The 19,306-nt window shown below is 45.7% G+C and overlaps 1 protein-coding gene across 2 annotated transcripts in view; it reads left to right on the top strand.

Annotated features, from left to right (window-relative positions):
• The window catches only part of LOC134396160 (zinc finger protein 436-like), a 41,917-nt gene that overhangs the window by 12,642 nt on the left and 9,969 nt on the right, over nucleotides 1-19,306 (top strand). The window contains exons 1-2 of one of the 2 annotated variants that reach the window (XM_063122554.1): nucleotides 4,870-4,954; nucleotides 17,423-18,148. In XM_063122554.1, coding sequence (XP_062978624.1) covers nucleotides 17,444-18,148 — 705 coding nt within the window. In that variant the 5' untranslated portion in view covers nucleotides 4,870-4,954; nucleotides 17,423-17,443. Of the gene's footprint in view, nucleotides 1-4,869; nucleotides 4,955-17,422; nucleotides 18,149-19,306 lie in introns of those variants that run through there. The other variant, XM_063122555.1, reaches the window with a different exon arrangement.

The raw sequence follows: 19,306 nt of genomic DNA, 5'->3' as shown, positions 1-19,306 counted from the left end.
ATTTAACTTCCATAATGGGAACAGAACTACATTCTCCACTGGAGCTTATGGCAGAAGACTAGCGCTCTCTCTCTCGCTCTCGCTCTGTGTGTGTGTGTGTGTGTGTGTGTGTGTGTGTGAGAGAGAGAGAGAGAGAGAGAGAGAGAGAGAGAGAGAGAGAGAGAGAGATGCACACAGGGCAGGCCGCATGATACATGCAGCACTCCAGGATCTCACCGCCTCCCTTAGCCACTCCACCATCTGCTGCCTGAAGTGGCTGCTGCACTGCGCCTTATGGTAGGGTCAGGAATCCCAGGTTCAAATTCCTTCTCCACCCCGAAACTCAGTGGGTGACCTTGTACCGGTTACTGTCTTTCAGTCACATTTACTTAGAATCATAGAATAGTAGAGTTGGAAGGGGCCTACAAGGCCATCAAGTCCAACCCCCTGCTCAATGCAGGAATCCACCTTAAAGCATCCCTGACAGAAGGCTGTCCAGCTGCCTCTTGAAGGCCTCTATGGTGGGAGAGCCCACCACCTCCCTAGGTCATTGGTTCCATTGTCGTACTGCTCTAACAGTCAGGAAGTTTTTCCTGATGTCTAGCCAGATTCTGGCTTCCTGTAACTTAAGCCCATTATTCCGTGTCCTGCACTCTGGGAGGATCGAGAAGAGATCCTGGCCCTCCTCTGTGTGACAGCCTTTTAAGTACTTGAAGAGTGCTATCATGTCTCCCCTCAATCGTCTCTTAGCCAGGCTAAACAGGCCCAGTTCTTTCAGTCTCTCTTCAATGGGCTGTTTTGAGGAGCAAATGGAGGGAGGGGATGGAAATCCATGTAGAATGCCTCAAACCCTTTGGAGGCTAAGGCGGGATATATACGTGCTAGTCTAAAGCTAGTAGTCCTCCTTTCTAACTTTTTTTTTTTTTTTTTTTGCCCCTCAGTCCCTTCACCACAGAGGGGCTCATGAATAATGCAAATGTGGCTCATACATAGTGAATTCCCTCTCTAAAATGTGCATGTGTCATGGCCCCACCCCTTCCTTGCACCCCCCCCCCCCCAATTGAACACCTTCATCGCCTTCCCCGTTCCTGCTGGTGGCGACGGCTAGGGTGACCATATGAAAAGGAGGACAGGGCTCCTGTATCTTTAACAGTTGTATTAAAAAGGAAATTTCAGCAGATGTCATTTGTATATATGGAGAACCTGGTGAAATTCCCTCTTCCTCACCACAGTGAAAGCTGCAGGAGCTATACTAGAATGACCAGATTTAAAAGAGGGCAGGGCACCTACAGCTTTAACTGGTGTGTCGAAGAGGAAATTTCCCCATATCTAAAAATGACACCTGCTGAAATTCTCGTTTCTATGCAACTGTTAAAGATACAGGAGCCCTGTCCTCCTTTTCATATGGTCACCCTACCTAACCATACGGCTGGACCGGTGCCCGCCTTCACTGATTGACCAAGCAGGGATGTCCATCATCCTGCCATCAAAGGGGTTTTGCTGCCTGTTTGGCGCTGAGGAAATTAATTGCTATCAAAGCTTGAGCTTTGAACTTTTTTTTTTTTTTTTTTAAGTTTCGAAATTTTCTGCACACGCACACTGCTCAGGCTTCAGTTTTAATCAAAAATGAGCAAAATCAGTTTGGTAGATCTCTACTAATAAGCCTTACACTACATATTCTAAGATGTGATGTGAAGTGCTTTGGACCCTCTCAAGTGTTATATGGATGCTAAAAAGGATTGAAGCATCCGTTAAAAAAACCCTTGTGGTTGGTTTTGACGCTTTTCTTCCTGGCAGAGTCCCTGTGGCTTTAAGGGGTGCACACGGCTGGCAAGAACACTAGATTTTATTTATTTATCTCATTTATAGGTTTTGTGTCCTGCTTTTCTTGCAAAACAAAGCAAAGCAGCCAGCTACAGTGTATAAACAGATTAAAGCAATCCATCATAAAACAATAAAAGCTGCAAAAAACAAACAAACCCCAACTTAACAACGAGAAACAAATCACAGAAGTAAAAAAAAAAAAAATGCCAGGAAAATACAGCCGGTCAGTAAAAAGGCAACAAAGGAAAACAGGAACGCTATCGGGCCACTACCAACAGCCAAGCTTTTTACCAGGCTATGGAAAATAACTTGCAAGCAGATTTCCCTTGATAGAATTGCATTTATTATTTATTTATTGCATTTATATCCTGCCTTTTTTCCTCCCAAGGAACCTGAGGTGGCATACATAATCCTCCTCCACTCCATTTTATCCTCACAACAACCCTGTGAGGTAGGCTGGGCTGAGAGTCTGTGCCTGGCCCAAAGTCACCCAGTGGGTTTCCATGGCCGAGTGGTGACTAGAACCCAGATCTCCTGACTCCCAGTCCAACACTTTATCCACTACACCACAGTGGCTCTGATAGGTTGGGGGGTCTTGAACTTCAGGCCTGTGGGCCAAACCTGGCCCACCTGGAGTAATCTGGTCCTCTAGGGTTCCCCAGATGACACCGCTCCTTCCCCTGACCCTCAACTGCCCGTCATTTCGTGGTTTCCTGGGATTGTTTGCACACACACACACACACCCATTCTAAAAGGTTGAAATGCCTCTCCTAAGGCTTAGTTACTGGCTGAAAGAGTTTTAAGCTAAAATATATATTGTATTTTAGCCCTGCCCCCTTTTCCTTTGGCCCAGCCCACAACTAGAACACCCACCCACCCACCGCTGGACAGCTTCTCTGAAATTCAATTCTGTATGTTGAGTAGATGTAGACTGGTGATTCAGTAATGTCAGGCACAAAGAGCAGAGAAAGTGGCACGTGGCGCATTTCTGCCTCTCTTCCGTTTGCCTTGTTCTGCTTCCGTAAGTAGGATCAATCCAGCTCTGTTCTCAGAGAGAGGGGGAGGGCACTCTGTGCATGCTCACGGGCACTATCCCTTGAATTTAATGGATTGAAAATAAGATTTGCAACAGAACTGGCCTAGTCCCTTTGAGTTCAATAGGGCTTACTTCCTGGGAAGTGGGTATAGGCTTGGGGGCTTTACTTCCCATTAATCAATATACAATTGAACCCACTTGCCTGGGTGTAACCCCATTGAATTCAGTGTGACTTACTTCTGAGTAGACATACCGAGAGAGTTGTGTTCTAAGTAATGTCAAGGCTTGCATTTTTCTGTCCATGCTTGAGCGTGCACCGTTGATTTGGTGAATTGGTCATTTCGATCTGCACAAGTGCTGTGAATACAGAACCTGGGGGTAGTGGCGTTTTGAGATGAGGTGGTGGTAGTGGGGAACTTGAGCCTGTGTGCATCAGTTGCTGGGGAACATGGGTGGGAGGGAGCTATTGCACCATGTCCTGCTTTGTTAGGTCCCTGGTTGACAGCAGCTTGGCCACTGTGTGAATGGAGTGCTGGACTAGATGGACCCTCGGTCTGATCCAGCAGGGCTCTTAGGTTCTTATGAGTGGGGAGGGGGTTGCCAGGCAACATGAGCAAGGTGGTGTCATTGTGCTCACGTCCTGCATGTGGGCTTCCCTTTGGGGGCACCACCTGGGCCGGATCTACACTACTGCTTTAAAGCGCTTTATGACAGTTATAAAGCTCTTTAACTGCTTTAAAGCGCTATAAAACTGTTATAAAGCGCTTTAAAGCAATAGTGTAGATCCGGCCCCGGATGACCACTGTGGCAACATGATGCTGAGCTGGGTAGCCCTTTGGTCTGATTCAGCCGGTATCTTCTGATATCCCTATGAATGCACATGGAGTAGAAAAGGTGTGTTTCCACAAATATAGGGTGATCCTATGGAAAGGAGGACAGGGCTCCTTTATCTTGAACAGTTGCATTGAAAAGCGAATTTCAGCAGGTGTCAGTTGTATGCATGCGGGACCTAGTGAATTTCTCTCTTCCTCCCAACAGTTAAAGCTGCAGGAGCTATACTGGAGTGACCAGATACCAAGGAGGGCAGGGCTCCTGCAGCTTTAACTAGGGTGACCATATGAAAAGGAGGACAGGGCTCCTGTATCTTTAACAGTTGTATTGAAAGGGGAATTTCAGCAGGTGTCATTTGTATATATGGGGAACCTGGTAAAATTTCCTCTTCATCACAATAGTTAAAGCTGCAGGTGCCCTGCCCTCTTTTAAATCTGGTCACTCTAGTATAGCTCCTGCAGCTTTAACTGTTGTGATGAAGAGGGAATTTCACCAGGTTCTCCATATATACAAATGACATCGGCTGAAATTTCCTTTTCTATGCAACTGTTAAATATACAGGAGCCCTGTCCTCCTTTTCATATGGTCACCCTACTTTAACTGCTGTGATGAAGAGAGAATTCCACCAGGTGCTGCATGCATACAAATGACGCCTGCTGAAATTCTCTTTTCTATGCAAGTGTTACAGTCGCAGGAGCCTTGTCCTCCTTTTCGTACGGTCACCCTACCCAGCAATGCACAGCAATTGATCTTGAAAAAAGCCTCCCACTGGACTCAAGGGGAGGTGTTTCTCAAGCGGAATTGCTGCGGGAAGGGCTCGTGCAACTCGTGGGGAGAGAAGTGTAGCCTTTTCCTCCCCCACTGCAAATATGGTTTTTAAAAGCTTGCTCTCTGGGTGGTTATGGGGCTAGGGGGTGGGGGGTGTCCCCTGAACTTTGTCCCCTAAAACCAGCCCCACTGCCTGCCCGCCCCTAGTTCAGAGGCAGGGCTCTTACTACCCCTCTGCACTGTTCCTCCTCTTCTTGATGCCATGGCGACCCCCGCCTCCCCGCACACCCCTTCGAGCCGCGCAAGGGGTTAACCGTACCAAGCTCCGGTTCCTAGAAAGGCCTGTGGAAATTTGAGTCCGGAGCTGCACCGAGAAGAGGGCGGGGAAGGCTCCCCTCTCCCTTCCCGTCCCGCCTCCTGCCTCTGGTCTGACATGAGAAACGGCCTCTCGCTCCTCGCTTCCCAGCCTGGGAGCAATCGGAGGGCTGCGGCAGACACAAAGGCTGCACGGCGCGGGTGAGTTCAAGCCAGCCAGCAAGGAAGGGGGAGAATCATAATAATAATAAGAACAACAATAAAAATAATGAGGGCGGTGGGGGGGGGAAACATTCAGGATACAAAGTATGTGGGGGGGGGGGGGAGAAGCAAGACGGATGGAGCGCCCATTGCTGGAGGCAGGGAACTGGGTCCTAGGAGAAACTTAAGCGTTGCAACGACAAGGGATAGAGGAATAGATTGCGGGCGCTGGGTTCTTATGCCTAGAATCTAACTGGTATGGATGTGTTGGCTAGGGTATATTATTATTATTATTATTATTATTATTATTATTATTATTATCATCTGCATCATTTTTATCATCAGCATTACTATGGTTCTTTCTGCAGTCCCTGCCGTGGAAGAAAGACCCAGATTCTAAGCCCCCTGAAGGGTAGGGCCCCCTTCCTTCGGCTGCTTTCGGGACCCCGGAATCCCTCCGCAAGCTTAGCTCCACCAGAAGAGCAATAATGGCGGATGAGCTTCCCTGAGAGAAAGAGAGAAACAAACAAACAGCCTGTCGTGGATGCTGATCTCCCCACCCCCAATCCTGCCACCCACAGCCGCATGTCTGCGGGGGTGGGGGGTGGGAGGTTGGGTGTGTCTAGGGCACAATCTCCGTTTGCTCGGTGGTGGGGAGGGGGCTGACGGGGGGCCCCAAAGGGTCCGGCGGGCACAGTGCCCCCTAGACCCCGAAGAAGGCGTGGGGAGGTATTAAAACTTTGAAAAGCCCTAGTCTTGAGTGAGGAGAGGGGAACGGTGTGTCGAGTTCGAGTTACAAGCAAGGGGATTATAGGCTATACATGTTTATTTAGGAAGAACTTTGGGGTGGTACCAGCTGTTTGGCAATGGTACAGGCAGCCCCGGACTGGATGCACCCTTCATTAGAGGTTTTTATGCAGAAGCTGGATGATCACCTCGCGGAGGTGGTGTACTAATGGATTTCCCTGCGTTGGTGGGGGTTGGAATAGATGACCTTTGAGGTCCCTTCCAACTCTACGATTCTGTGATGGTGGTGGGTCGGTTTGACACACCAGAGTGAAAAGGCGAGTTATTAACATGCATTTCACCTGGAGTAATCTGGTCCTCTAGGGCCTGTATCAACCAAATAGTTTTAAGAGGGGCATGCTTTTAAGAGTGTCAGCTATCCATGCTTCCTGGTTACTTCTATGTGGGGCTGTCTTTAAAGAATGCAGAAACTTCAGCTGATGCAAAACACTTCTGTCAAACTATTTGTCACTTCAAGATTAGAGTCAAATGCCTCCATCTGCCTGGTTGGCCATCAGTTTCTGAGCTTGATTGAAAGTGCTGGGATTGACCATTGAGGGGCACAATATTTTCTCTTTAGACAGAAAAAAGTCCTTCATCAACCAGCATCTGGTTGGGGAATGGTGAGGGTTGTAGGACTTTTTTTCTGTCTAAACATGCATAACATCAGGCCGTAAAGCCCTTAAATGGTCTGTGCCACGTTACGTCTGAAATATATGAACCTTCCCACCCTTTAAGATTGACTTGGGAGGCTTTGTTTTGTATTCTGTCTTTATCTGAACGTATATGGGTGGGCAAGATACAGGGCCTTTCCAGTGGTAGCACCATGATTGTGGAACTCCTTCCCAGTGAATATTCAGCAGGCCTCCTTTCATTCTGTCTTTCTATGGATGGTAAAGGCATCTTTATTCACACTTTTTAAATTGGCTGCCGGCTGTTTTATGCAGATTTTTGCTGAAGTTCTAATATCACTACCTCTTGTCATAACTATTGATATTTAGTGTTTAATGATTATGTAAGTTTACTTTTTTCTCCTTTGTTATATTGTATCGTGTGTGTTTTATTGCAAGCTGCTATGAGCCGTATTTCAATAGAAAAGCAGGACAGAAATGTACGTAAGTAAGCCCATGGAAGTTACTAGCCTGCAATGTTTTTTTAACTAGCCAGCTAAGAGACTCGTTGCCTGCGTTTCATTCTGTCCATGAAAGAGAAGTCCCATTTTCCACTGCCAGCATGGAAATTAGTCTCTTAGCTGGCTAGTTTAAAACATTGTCTTCTACCTAGTTAGATGGCAGATAAAGGACAGAGCACCCCATCCTTCCTCCACCAGACGGCTAACTCCCTGCACAGAATTCTTGGTCACTTATGGCGATTAGGCAAATTGTTAAATATGGAACTGAAATACTAAATAAACTATATACTTAACTGGGACGGGGCAGATGGAACAAGATCTTGTCAGTCTTAAATTGACTCCTGTTCCATTTCCGAGTCCAGTTCAGGATGCTTCTTCTAACCTTTTAAGCCAGGTGACATGGAGGACCACCCCCTGCCCAGCTGTTAAAATCTTCCTTAGGGCCTTCTTGGTTTTGGCCCCTCGATTCTGGAATTCTGTCCCCACGGTGGCTCACCAGAGCCTTTTGGAGCGGATGCACTCATTATGACAGTCCACATAGCCATGCCCCTGAGGAGAGTCCAAAAATGGAGGCAGTTGTGCTGATCCATATCAACCAAATAGTTTTAGCAGTTTTCACTTCCCCCTGGGGCAGGTCTTTTGTAAAGCTTTGTTGTTTATTCGTTCAGTCGTTTCGACTCTTCGTGACTTCATGGTCCAGCCCACGCCAGAGCTTTCTGTCTGCCCTTGCCACCCCTAGCTCCCCCAAGGTCAAGTCTGTCACCTCCAGAATATCATCCATCCATCTTGCCCTTGGTCGGCCCCTCTTCCTTTTGCCTTCCACTTTCCCTAGCATCAGCCTCTTCTCCAGGGTATCCTGTCTTCTCATTAGGTGGCCAAAGTCCTTCAGTTTTGCCTTTAATGCCATTCCCTCAAGTGAGCAGTCTGGCTTTATTTCCTGGAGTATGGACTGGTTTGATCTTCTTGCAGTCCAAGGCACTCTCAGAATGTTCCTCCAACACCACAGTTCAAAAGCATCTATCTTCCTTCGCTCAGCTTTCCTTATGGTCCAGCTCTCGCAGCCATAGGTTACTACGGGGAATACCACTGCTTTAACTATGCGGACCTTTGTTGTCAGTGTGGTGTCTCTGCTCTTAACTATTTTATCAAGATTTGCCATTGCTCTCCTCCCAAGAAGTAAACGTCTTCTGATTTCCTGGCTGCAGTCAGCGTCTGCAGTAATCTTTGCGCCTAGAAATCTTAATTGTACATTCAAGACCAAGCTACCACCAACATACTTTGCATTACAACAGGAAACTATATATTGTTGTCGGGAAAATCCATTCCCCAATCCCCCACTCCAAGCTATTGTGTGGATTGCAGCTAAGCACAGATGTAGCAGTGAATTTGGAGAGGGAGCAACAGAGGACATTGTCCCTGCTAATCCAGAAGTCCGGGCGTTTTGACCCTGCTAGGCCTCACTTCACTACAACACTGGCCCAGTCTGTTGATGTTCTGGCGTCAGGAGGGGTGTCTTTTATTTGCCCGAGCTCATCCCTTGTGCTTTCGTGCAGTTCTGGACGCTTACACTTTTAAGAAGGACGTAGAAAAGTTCGAACAGGTTCAGAGGAGGGTATGAAAGATGGTTAGAAATATGGAAAGCAAGTCCTTTGAGGAAAGGTCGAAGGAACTGGGTATGTTTACCCTGGAGAAGAGACGTCTCGGGTGGGGGGGGGGGGACATAAGAGCCCTGCTGGACCAGACCAAGGGTCCATCCAGTCTGCCATTTTATTCACACAGTGGCCAACTATCTCCCCATGGGAAACCCGCAAGCAGGACGTGAGTGCAGCAGTACCCTCCCGACCATGTTCCCCAGCAACTGGTGCACACAGGCTTAGTGCCTCTGATCCTGGAGGTAGCCTATAGCCATCAGGACTAGTAGCTATTGATAGCCTTCTCCTCCAGTAATTTAATCTCCCTTTAACGCCATCCAGATTGATGGCCATCGCTACGTCTTGTGGTAGTGAATTCCATAATTTAACCCTGCACTGTGAGAAGAAGTCCTTCCCTTTGTCTGTCCTGAATCTCCCACCAATTCACGTTCTCTCTCTCTCTCTAATTTTTATTTTAAATTTCATACAGAAAAAAGAAAAGAAATAAGGCCAAAAAACCCCCTTTAAACATAAATATCCCTCCCCTCCTCCCTCACAGGAAATCATAACTATTACAAAATATATCTATTAAACTCAATTGTTGTCATTGGGTTCTAGTATTATGAAAGAGAGGGAGGAAAATGTCTCCCTCTCGACAGGCTCCTCACCTCGTGCCCTCTGGATGTCTTGAACTACAGTTTCCACCTTTCCAAGCCACCAATGGGACTTGTAGTCCAGCACATCTGAAGGGCATCAGGTTGGAGAAGGCTGCTCTCGGTTCCCTGCATCAATCAGGAGGTCAGACTCCATGGCCTCTAACACACCCTCCTATTCAGTGGGTGTGATTTGTTTTAGTCTGGCTTTTATGATCTCTGGGGCTCTTGTTTTGTTTTGGAATTTTTATGCATTAAGTTCAAAGAATCTCTTCTCTCCCCTTCTGCATTATGTTAGCAGGTTAGAATTTTAAAAAAATATATATTAATTTTTTTAAAATGCAAAGCAGAAACCTTTGAGGAGGAAGCACACTCCTTACAGTAGCCTGTCCCCAGCTGAAGGATGGGGACATACTAACGCATGATCCACATGGGTGGTAGAATGAGGTGGTGGAGTTCTGAGGTTGTAGAATGGACCATAGCACCTGAGACTGCAGTCAGGTATGTCCCATTTGTCAGGTATGCTTTAAGGTGGATTCCTGCACTGAGCAGGGGATTGGACTCGATGACCTTATAGGCCCCTTCCAACTCTGCTATTCTATGATTCTATGAATGCTTTCCTGCGTTTTAAAAAAAACACCCACGCTGTAAATAAACTTTAGCACAGCAGGCAGCAAAGAGGGATAGAACCTGCTGTGCTATGTTCCCCCCCGCCTTACAGTGGATTTTTACAGGGGTGGGCATTGAAGAAATGGCATCCACCCACCTCTGCTTGTGACTTGAAGTACTTAGGGTGACCATATGGAAAGGAGGACTGGGCTCCTATATCCTTAACAGTTGTTTAGAAAAGGGAATTTAAGCAGGCGTCATTTGTATGCATGCAGCACTGGTGAAATGACCATATGAAAAGGAGGACAGGGTTCCTGTATCTTTAACAGATGGATAGAAAAGGGAATTACAGCAGGGCCGGATTTACACTATTGCTTTAAAGTGCTTTATAACAGTTTTATAGCGCTTTAAAGCAGTTAAAGCGCTTTATAACTGTTATAAAGCACTTTAAAGCAGTAGTGTAGATCTGGCCCAGGTGTCATTTGTAGACATGCAGCACCTGGTGAAATCCCTTCTTCATCACAACAGTTAAAGCTGCAGGAGGTATACTGGGGTAACCAGATGCAAAAGAGGGCAGGGCTCCTGCAGCTTTAACTGATGTGATGAAGAGGGAATGTCACCAGGTACTGTATGCATACCAAGGACACCTGCTGAAATTCCCTTTTCGATGCAACTGTTAAAAGATACAGCAGCCCGGTCCTCCTTTCCATAGGGTCGCCCTAGCTATTCTACCACCTCCTCCTGCAGCATAGTGAACTTGGGTGGTGAGTGAAGACAGGACTGGAGCCAAAATGAGACTGCTGAGAAACAAGAGGCAGGTTTCAATATGCTTGGGGGAACTCTTAAGATTTAGGAGATCTTTAGGAGAATAAAAGCTGGGGGGGCATCCTCCCTCCCCCCACCCCCAAATAAAACTCATTCGAATGTGGACTGAGCATGGAATGTTGATTGTCAGTTGGAAAATCAAAATGGAAAACCCAGGCCAGCATGGGTACAGGTCAGGATGGATGGGTTTATGCTTTAACAACATCTGCAGGGCACCAGGCCCTGCATCCAGTTTCTTAGGGTGACCCTATGGAAAGGAGGGCCAGGCTCCTATATCTTTAACAGTTGTACAGGAAAGGGAATTTCAGCAGGTGTCCTTGGTAGGCATGCAGCACCTGGTGACATCCCCTCTTCATCACAACAGTTAAAGCTGCAGGAGCCCTGCCCTCTTTTGTATCTGTTTACTCTAGTATAGCTCCTGCAAGTTTAATTGTTATGATGAAGAAGGGATTTCACCAGGTGCTGCATGTCTTCAAATGACACCTGCTGTAATTCCCTTTTCTTTCCATCTGTTAAAGATACAGGAACCCTGTCCTCCTTTTCATATGGTCACTCTACAGTTGCTGAAAGGCTCTACACTGGCACCAGAAAGATGTCATTTGAAAGCCTGTGGCACATGGGCAAGGTAGTAAGTCCATACAGGCAAGCAAGCTCTCATCACAGTTTAGCATGAGTATCTGTATTATCCTGCCCACGTCGTAAGGATTTTTTTTAAAAAAACACACATTAAACTGTTTCCCCCCTTTTTATTTACAGAATATGTATATTAAGTTATTTTAAGAATGCTTAAGCCACCATTCAATAGAGATATTTTCAGAGCAGGTTATAAATAAATTTAAAAATGCATATTAAAACAGCATTTTGAAAAGGCAGATAAAAGCAGCATAAAATAGCACAGTTGAAACTGAGAGGTAAAAGGCCCTAGGAAAATAAAAGGTCTTTTACTGTTGCTGAAAGGACATCAGAGTAGACATGTTAACAATGTGCTTTAAAAAAAAGCTATATTTACAAAATTTCTTTAAAATCAGTAAAAATGAGCAACTATATAAGGAAATGAAAGCTTCAACAAAATGTTGCAGCGTGGAGTGCTACTGTTCATGGCTGGCTGGAATCCTACCCTTGTCTAGCGTATTCCATTCCCTTTCTGTCCTGGTTTTCCTCCCGCCCTCCTCAACTGTCAGTCGGCATTCAGTGCCCAATGCCTACTGAGCATGCCCAGTCCTCATTTGGTTGATTTGGGGAGAGGTCCTCTTCCACCCAGCATTTTTCCTAAAAACTTATCTTGCTTAGGATGACCGTGTGGAAAGGAGGACGGGGCTCCAGTAACTTTAACAGTTGTATAGAAAAGGGAATTTCAGCAGGTGTCATTTGTATGCATGTAGCACCTGGTGAAATTCCCTCTTCATCACAACAGTTAAAGCTGTCCTCTTTTGTATCTGGTCACACTAGGCAGGGCTCTTGCAGCTTTAACTGTTGTGATGAAGAGGGAATTTCACCAAGTGCTGCATGCATAAAATGACACTTCCTGAAATTCTCTTTTCTATACAACTGTTAAAGATACAGGAGCCCAGTCCTCTTTTCCATAGGGTCACCCTAATCTTACTTACCCAAACTTTGGGGCTCTCCCAAACCTGATGAAACCTCCCTATTATTATGACATTTATTTATTTATTTATTTTATATGCTGTCTTTCCTCCAAGGAGTCCAAGGCAGCGTCCGTGATCCCCCCTCTCCATTTTATCATTACAATAACCCTGTGAGGTAGGCTTGGCTAAGAGTCAGCAGCTGGCCCAAAGTCATGGCATGTTCTGCCACGAACTTCCTAGTGAGGTTCATAGCAGAGTGGGGATTAGAACTGGGATTATTTATTTATTACATTTTATTTCATCCAGTAGCCGAAGCTCTCTGAGCAGTGCACAAAAATTAAAACCGTAAAACACCAGACAATAAAATACAGGTGATAAAATACAATATAAAAGTTTAAAATTACAACATAAAAATAAGCAAATGGAAACTAGCAGCAGTGCAATTTAAAATTACAATACCAGATAAAAACAAACTGGAAAACTTAAAATGCCTGGAAGAATCAAAAGTTCTTCACCCGGTGCCAAAACAAGCACAGTGTAGGTGCTGGGCGAACCTGAAAGCTTATTTCACAACTGTGGTGCCACAATATTATCATAGAATCATAGAATAGCAGAGTTGGAAGGGGCCTACAAGGCCATCGAGTCCAACCCCCTGCTCAATGCAGGAATCCACCCTAAAGCATACCTGACAGATAGTTGTCGAGCTGCCTCTTGAATGCCTCTAGTGTGGGAGAGCCCACCACCTCCCTAGGTAACTGATTTCATTGTAGCACTGCTCTAAGAGTCAGGAAGTTTTTCCTGATGTCCAGCTGGAATCTGGCTTCCTTTAACTTGAGCCCGTTATTCCGTCTCCTGCACTCTGGGAGGATCGAGAAGAGATCCTGGCCCTCCTCTGTGTGACAACCTTTGAAGTATTTGAAGAGTGCTCTCATGTCTCCCCTCAATCTTCTCTTCTCCAGGCTAAACATGCCCAGTTCTTTCAGTCTCTCTTCATAGGGCTTTGTTTCTAGACCTCTGATCCTCCTGGTTGCCCTCTTCTGAACACGCTCCAGCTTGTCTGCGTCCTTCTTGAATTGTGGAGCCCAGAACTGGACGCAATACTCTAGATGAGGCCTAACCAGGGCTGAATAGAGAGGAACCAGTACCTCACGTGATTTGGAAGCTCTACTTCTGTTAATGCAGCCCAAAATAGCATTTGCCTTTCTTGCAGCCATATCGCACTGTTGGCTCATATTCAGCTTGTGATCTACAACAATTCCAAGATCTTTCTCGTTTGTAGTATTGCTGAGCCAAGTGTCCCCCATCTTGTAACTGTGCATTTGGTTTCTATTCCCTAAATGTAGAACTTGGCATTTATCCCTATTCAATTTCATTCTGTTGTTTTCAGCCCAGCATTCCAGCCTATCAAGATCACTTTGAAGTTTGTTTCTGTCTTCTGGGGTATTAGCTATCCCACCCAATTTTGTGTCATCTGCAAATTTGATCAGCGTTCCCTGCACCTCCTCGTCCAAATCATTAATAAAAACATTGAAGAGCACTGGGCCCAGGACTGAGCCCTGCGGCACCCCACTCGTTGCCTCTCCTCAGTTTGAGAAGGTTCCATTGATAAGTACTCTTTGAGTCCAATTCTCTAGCCAACTGTGGATCCACCTAATAGTTGTTCCATCTAGCCCACTTTTAGCTAGTTTGTTAATCAGAATATCATGGGGCACTTTGTTGAAAGCTTTGCTGAAGTCAAGATATATGACATCCACAGCATTCCCACAGTTCACAAGGGAGGTTACCCTATCAAAAAATGCGATCAAATTAGTCTGACAGGACTTGTTCTTGACAAATCCATGTTGGCTTCTAGTGATCACCGCATTGATTTCAAGGTGTTTACAGATTGACTTCTTTATAATCTGCTCCAGAATTTTCCCAGGGATGGATGTCAGACTGACTGGTCTGTAGTTCCCAGGTTCCTCCTTTTTGCCTTTTTTGAAGATAGGGACAACGTTAGCCCTCCTTCAGTCGTCCGGCACCTCACCCGTCTTTCATGATTTTGCAAAGATAATAGACAAAGGTTCTGAGAGTTCTTCCACTAGTTCCTTCATTACTCTAGGATGCAGTTCATCGGGCCCTGGAGATTTGAACTCATTCAAGGAAATTAGGTGTTCTTTGACCATTTGTTTATCAATCTCAAACTGCAATCCTACCCCCTCAACTTCTGCTTCACTTTTTCCAGGGGGGTCATAGACCCGCTTTTGGGAGAAGACCGAGGCAAAGTAGGAATTGAGCAATTCAGCCTTTTCTTTGTCATCTGTTATCAATTTGCCGTCCTCATTAAGCAGTTGAACCACCATTTCTTTCCTCTGTCTTTTACGACTCACGTATCTGAAGAAAGCCTTTTTATTGCTTTTAGCATCCCTCGCTAATCTCAGCTCATTCACAGCTTTAGCCTTCCTGACGCCATTTTGGCACTTCTGTGCCACCTGTCTGTACTCTTCTTTTGTAGCCTGGCCTTCCTTCCACTTCCTAGATGTATCCCTTTTTGTTTTCAGGTCATCTCTAAGCTTTTTGTGGAGCCACATTGATTTCCTCTGTTGTCTTCTATCTTTCCTCCTTGTTGGAATTGTTTGTAACTGTGCCTTTAAAATTCCCTTTTTTAAATACTCCCACCCATCCTGCACTCCTTATTTTCTCTTCTCTCACTCATGGCGGTTTTTCTAGATAGACATGATGGGCTTTGCCAGGTCATGCTGTCTTTTACAGATTCAGGAATTTCCCGACTATTGAACATGTTTTAAGTATGACGGCTTTCTGGGTGTTGGTGTGGAAGGTTTTCTGTAAAAAATAAAATAAATGATGTGATGCTGGTGATTATAATTCTTTTTGGGTCTATTAGTCTTTGTTCTGTTACGTGGGGGTAGATTTCCAGAAATAGACTGTGGAGTTCTTTTCGGTATCCTGATGCTATTGTCTCAAGTTGTGTGCGTTTATAGTAACAAAGCATAATGTTATGATTCATTTCATCTGACCAAGCTAAGTGTTGCCTTGGGTGTCCCACCTTGCAAAACACATCTGGGGGAGTATGAGTGGTTATTCTTTTCCTTATTCATTGCCTGTTCATTTCCATTTTGGTATCTTTATTTTTCTTATCCAAAATGTAAAAAATGTTCAAAAAACTTTCAACCAAACTTGTACAAACGCTCAACGTTTCGGATCTGGAGATCCTTCTTCAGGAGTTGTACAACGAAATGAATTACTTTTTAAAGTAATTATTAATTTGAAACCTTTTAGATATTTTTTACAAGACCGCAGTCGCGTTCGATCTGTCTCCGTCGACAGAGGCAGAACGAACACGACTGTGGTCTTGTAAAAAATATCTAAAAGGTTTCAAATCGATAATTACTTTAAAAAGTAATTCATTTCGTTGTAAGCTCCTGACGAAGAATCTCCAGATCCGAAACGTTGAGCGTTTGTACAAGTTTGGTTGAAAGTTTTTTGAACATTGTTTACATTTCAGATAAGAAAAATAAAGATAACAAAATAAAGCTCTTTTGACATTTCATAGCACCAGAGCTAGTCTCCTCTTTTATAGCCTTTTCGTGGTGCTTTTTCCCTCTTTTCCCACAACTATTTCCATTTTGGCTAGCTGTTAGGTTCATGCAGTGTCCTTGCCTGTCTGTCTGTCTATCTATCTTTTTATTTGTATGCCGCTTTTCCACAAAATTGTGCCCAAAGCGGCTCACAACATAACATATGAACAGCAATAAATACAGTTTACAAGGTGTCAAACAGCAATAAACACAACAATACTCAAAAACTACAATAATCGTAGTGTTGGCAGATAAATACATAGTAGAAAAATAAATATATATAATAAAAGTACAAATAAACTTAACTAAACCTCACTAAACAGAAGAGAAAATATAGCACAGTACAATAATTACTGTGGAGTATAAGCCTCCATTCCACAATTAGCTTACAAATAAATGCTAATAAATAAGCCTCCATTCCACAATTAGCTTACAAATACAGGTGGCTGGTAGCCACACCTCTCACAAATGACACCTGCTGAAATTCCCTTTTCAATACAACTGTTAAAGATACAGACCCTGCTCTCCTTTTCATAAGGTCACCCTGATCTTACTTCCTGAAACTTTGGGGCTCCCCCAAACCTGATGAAACCTCCATATTGAACGCTGCTCGTTCAAGGCTTTTCTTCTACTTTTTGGAACCATTTTTTCACACTACCCGGGTGGTTAGCTCTGACTAGTGGCGGGCTGAGTGAGGAATGCTGGGAGTTGTAGTTGTAGGGGGGAAAGTACTGGGGAATGCTGGGAATAGCAGGACTTGTTTCTGCCTAAACATGCGTAAGATTGAGCCCTAAGTCTCAGGAAAGGCATTTCTACCCCATTTAGAATGGGGAATTTAGGGGGGATCTGCACAAAAGCTGGGAAACCCCCAAACGATCGGGAGTCTGGGTATTGCCAGGTGAATGGAGCATGGCTATCTGAGGAACCCTTGAAAGGAAGACTGGTCCCTCAGGAGGGCTGTATTTGGGTCCGGGATCTAATGTTTTCTACTCCTGACATATGAACTCTCAGTCCGATCCATAGAATCATAGAATGGCAGAGTTGGAAGGGGCCTACAAGGCCATCGAGTCCAACCCCCTGCTCAATGCAGGAATCCAGAATACCTGTCAGATGGTTGTCCAGCTGCCTCTTGAAGGCCTCTAGTGTGGGAGAGCCCACAACCTCCCTAGGTAACTGGTTCCATTGTCGTACTGCTCTAACAGTCAGGAAGTTTTTCCTGATGTCCAGCCGGAATCTGGCTTCCTGTCACTTGAGCCCATTATTCCGTGTCCTGCACTCTGGGAGGATCGAGAAGAGATCCTGGCCCTCCTCTGTGTGACAACCTTTCAAGTATTTGAAGAGTGCTCTCATGTCTCCCCTCAATCTTCTCTTCTCCAGGCTAAACATGCCCAGTTGCTTCAGTCTCTCTTCACAGGGCTTTGTTTCCAGACCCCTGATCATCCTGGTTGCCCTCCACTGAGCACGCTCCAGCTTGTCTGTGTCCTTCTTGAAGTTTGGAGCCCAGAACTGGACGCAATACTCAAGATGAGGCCTAACCAGTACAGGGCTCTTCTTCCATTCTTAATTTAGTGGCTGCTCTCATTGCATTGGGTCTTTTTTTTCCTGGGGGATGGAGTCCGTAGTGTCCCTTTCGTACTTCGCAAACCCGACTTTGTGCTTTTGATTCAGGAGCCAGATCCAGAAACCAAAATGGAGGAACAGGAGCCCGCTGGTGCCAAGCCCCGGGAGAGTGTGGAAGGGGGAGCGCGAGACCTTCACGTCGTCCAGATTGGGGCGTCTGGGGAGCTGCTGGAAGGGGTGCCGCCCCCGCCGCAGTTCAAACGGGAGCCTGAGGAGCAGTGCTGGGAAACCCAGCTGCAGGACTTCCTGAAGACGATGCAGCCGCCCCGTCCTGGGTGGAGAAACCCGCCGTCCTCTCACTACCCGTCAGGAGAAGATACCAAGTATTTTCAGACCTCCTTCAAAGGAGTAGACGAAGCCGGCCGGTGGCCGAAAGTCGAATGCGTGTCCCAAGGGGTGTCGGGCCTTGGCAGAGACGACAGCAGGGCCTACGAGAGCAGCCGAGATTCTCCCGTGAAAGTGAAGGAGGAGGTCTTGGACGAAGATCCGGTCACCGTGGAGATGCGGAGGCAGCGCTTCCGGCTCTTCTGCTACGAGGAGGCCGAGGGCCCCCGGGAGGTTTGCAACCAGCTCTGGGAGCTTTGCCACCAGTGGCTGAGGCCAGAGAACCACACCAAAGAGCAGATCTTGGAGTTCCTCATCCTGGAGCAGTTCCTGACTGTCCTGCCCCCGGAGATGCAGAGCTGGGTCAGGGAACAAGGGCCCGAGACCTGCACGCGGGCTGTAGCCCTGGCAGAAGGTTTCCTGCAAGAGTCTGAGGAACCGGAACAAAAGGTAAGGGGTGGGATAAATCTCGGTCACAAGAAATTATTATTACTGTTACTATTATTATTAAACTATGGAATTCGCTGACACAAGATGTAGTGATGGCCAGCCATTTGGATGGCTGTAAAAGGGGGTTTGAATTCCAGGAGGGAGAAGGCTATCAATAGCTACTAGTCCTGATGGTTATACACAATCTCCAGTATTATTATTATTATTATTTATTTATATAGCACCATCAATGTACATAGTGCTGTACAGATTACACAGTAAATAGCAAGACCCTGCCGCATAGGCTTACAATCTAATAAAGTTGTAGTAAACAATAAGGAGGGAAAGAGAATCCAAACAGGCACAGGGTAGGGTAAACAGGCACCGGGTAGGGTGAAGCTAACAGTATAGAGTCAGAACAAACTCAATATTTAAAAGCTATAGGGAAAAGAAAAGTTTTTAGCTGAGTTTTAAAAGCTGTGATTGAGTTTGTAGTTCTCAAGTGTTCTGGAAGAGCGTTCCAGGCGTAAGGGGCAGCAGAAGAAAAAGGACGAAGCCGAGTAAGGGAAGTGGAGGCCCTTGGGCAGGCGAGAAACATGGCATCAGAGGAGCGGAGAGCACGAGCGGGGCGATAGTGTGAGATGAGAGAGGAGAGATAGGCAGGAGCTAGACCGTGAAAAGCTTTGTATCAGTATCAGAGGCAGTAAGCCTGTATACTCCAGTTGCTGGGGAACATGGGTGAGAGGGTGCTGTTGCACTCGTGTGAACAGAATGCTGGACTAGATGGACCCTTGTTCTGATCCAGTGTGGCTCTTATGTTCCAGACAGATGGCGCCTAGTGTTAATCAACCATGCTCTATCGCTGTGAGCTACAAGAGGAATTGCAGCCGATTGTCCACACTGTCGGGGGATATTGTGCAGCTCTGTCTGTACATCTTAGTGTGTACCATCTGCACCAGTACCTTTAGTGCTACGCTTCTATTTGTTTTATTTTAGGGGTGCGTGTGATTTTGAAGTGCATAGTGATTTAATGAGCAGCTGAACCTATCACAGCTCAGCACACGTTCGCTACACCTTTAGCAACGGGCACCATTTTTATCACCCTTGTATTTATTTTTTAATTGATCTTTTAACTACTGCTACAGCACTTTTCTGGTATGTGTGTGAGTGTATTTAAAT

This window comes from Elgaria multicarinata, chromosome 3 (assembly GCF_023053635.1).
Source record: "Elgaria multicarinata webbii isolate HBS135686 ecotype San Diego chromosome 3, rElgMul1.1.pri, whole genome shotgun sequence".
Taxonomy (NCBI): Eukaryota; Metazoa; Chordata; class Lepidosauria; order Squamata; family Anguidae; genus Elgaria; species Elgaria multicarinata.
The sequence above is the reverse complement of the archived record's forward strand: the minus strand, read 5'-3'. Positions and strand labels throughout refer to the sequence as shown.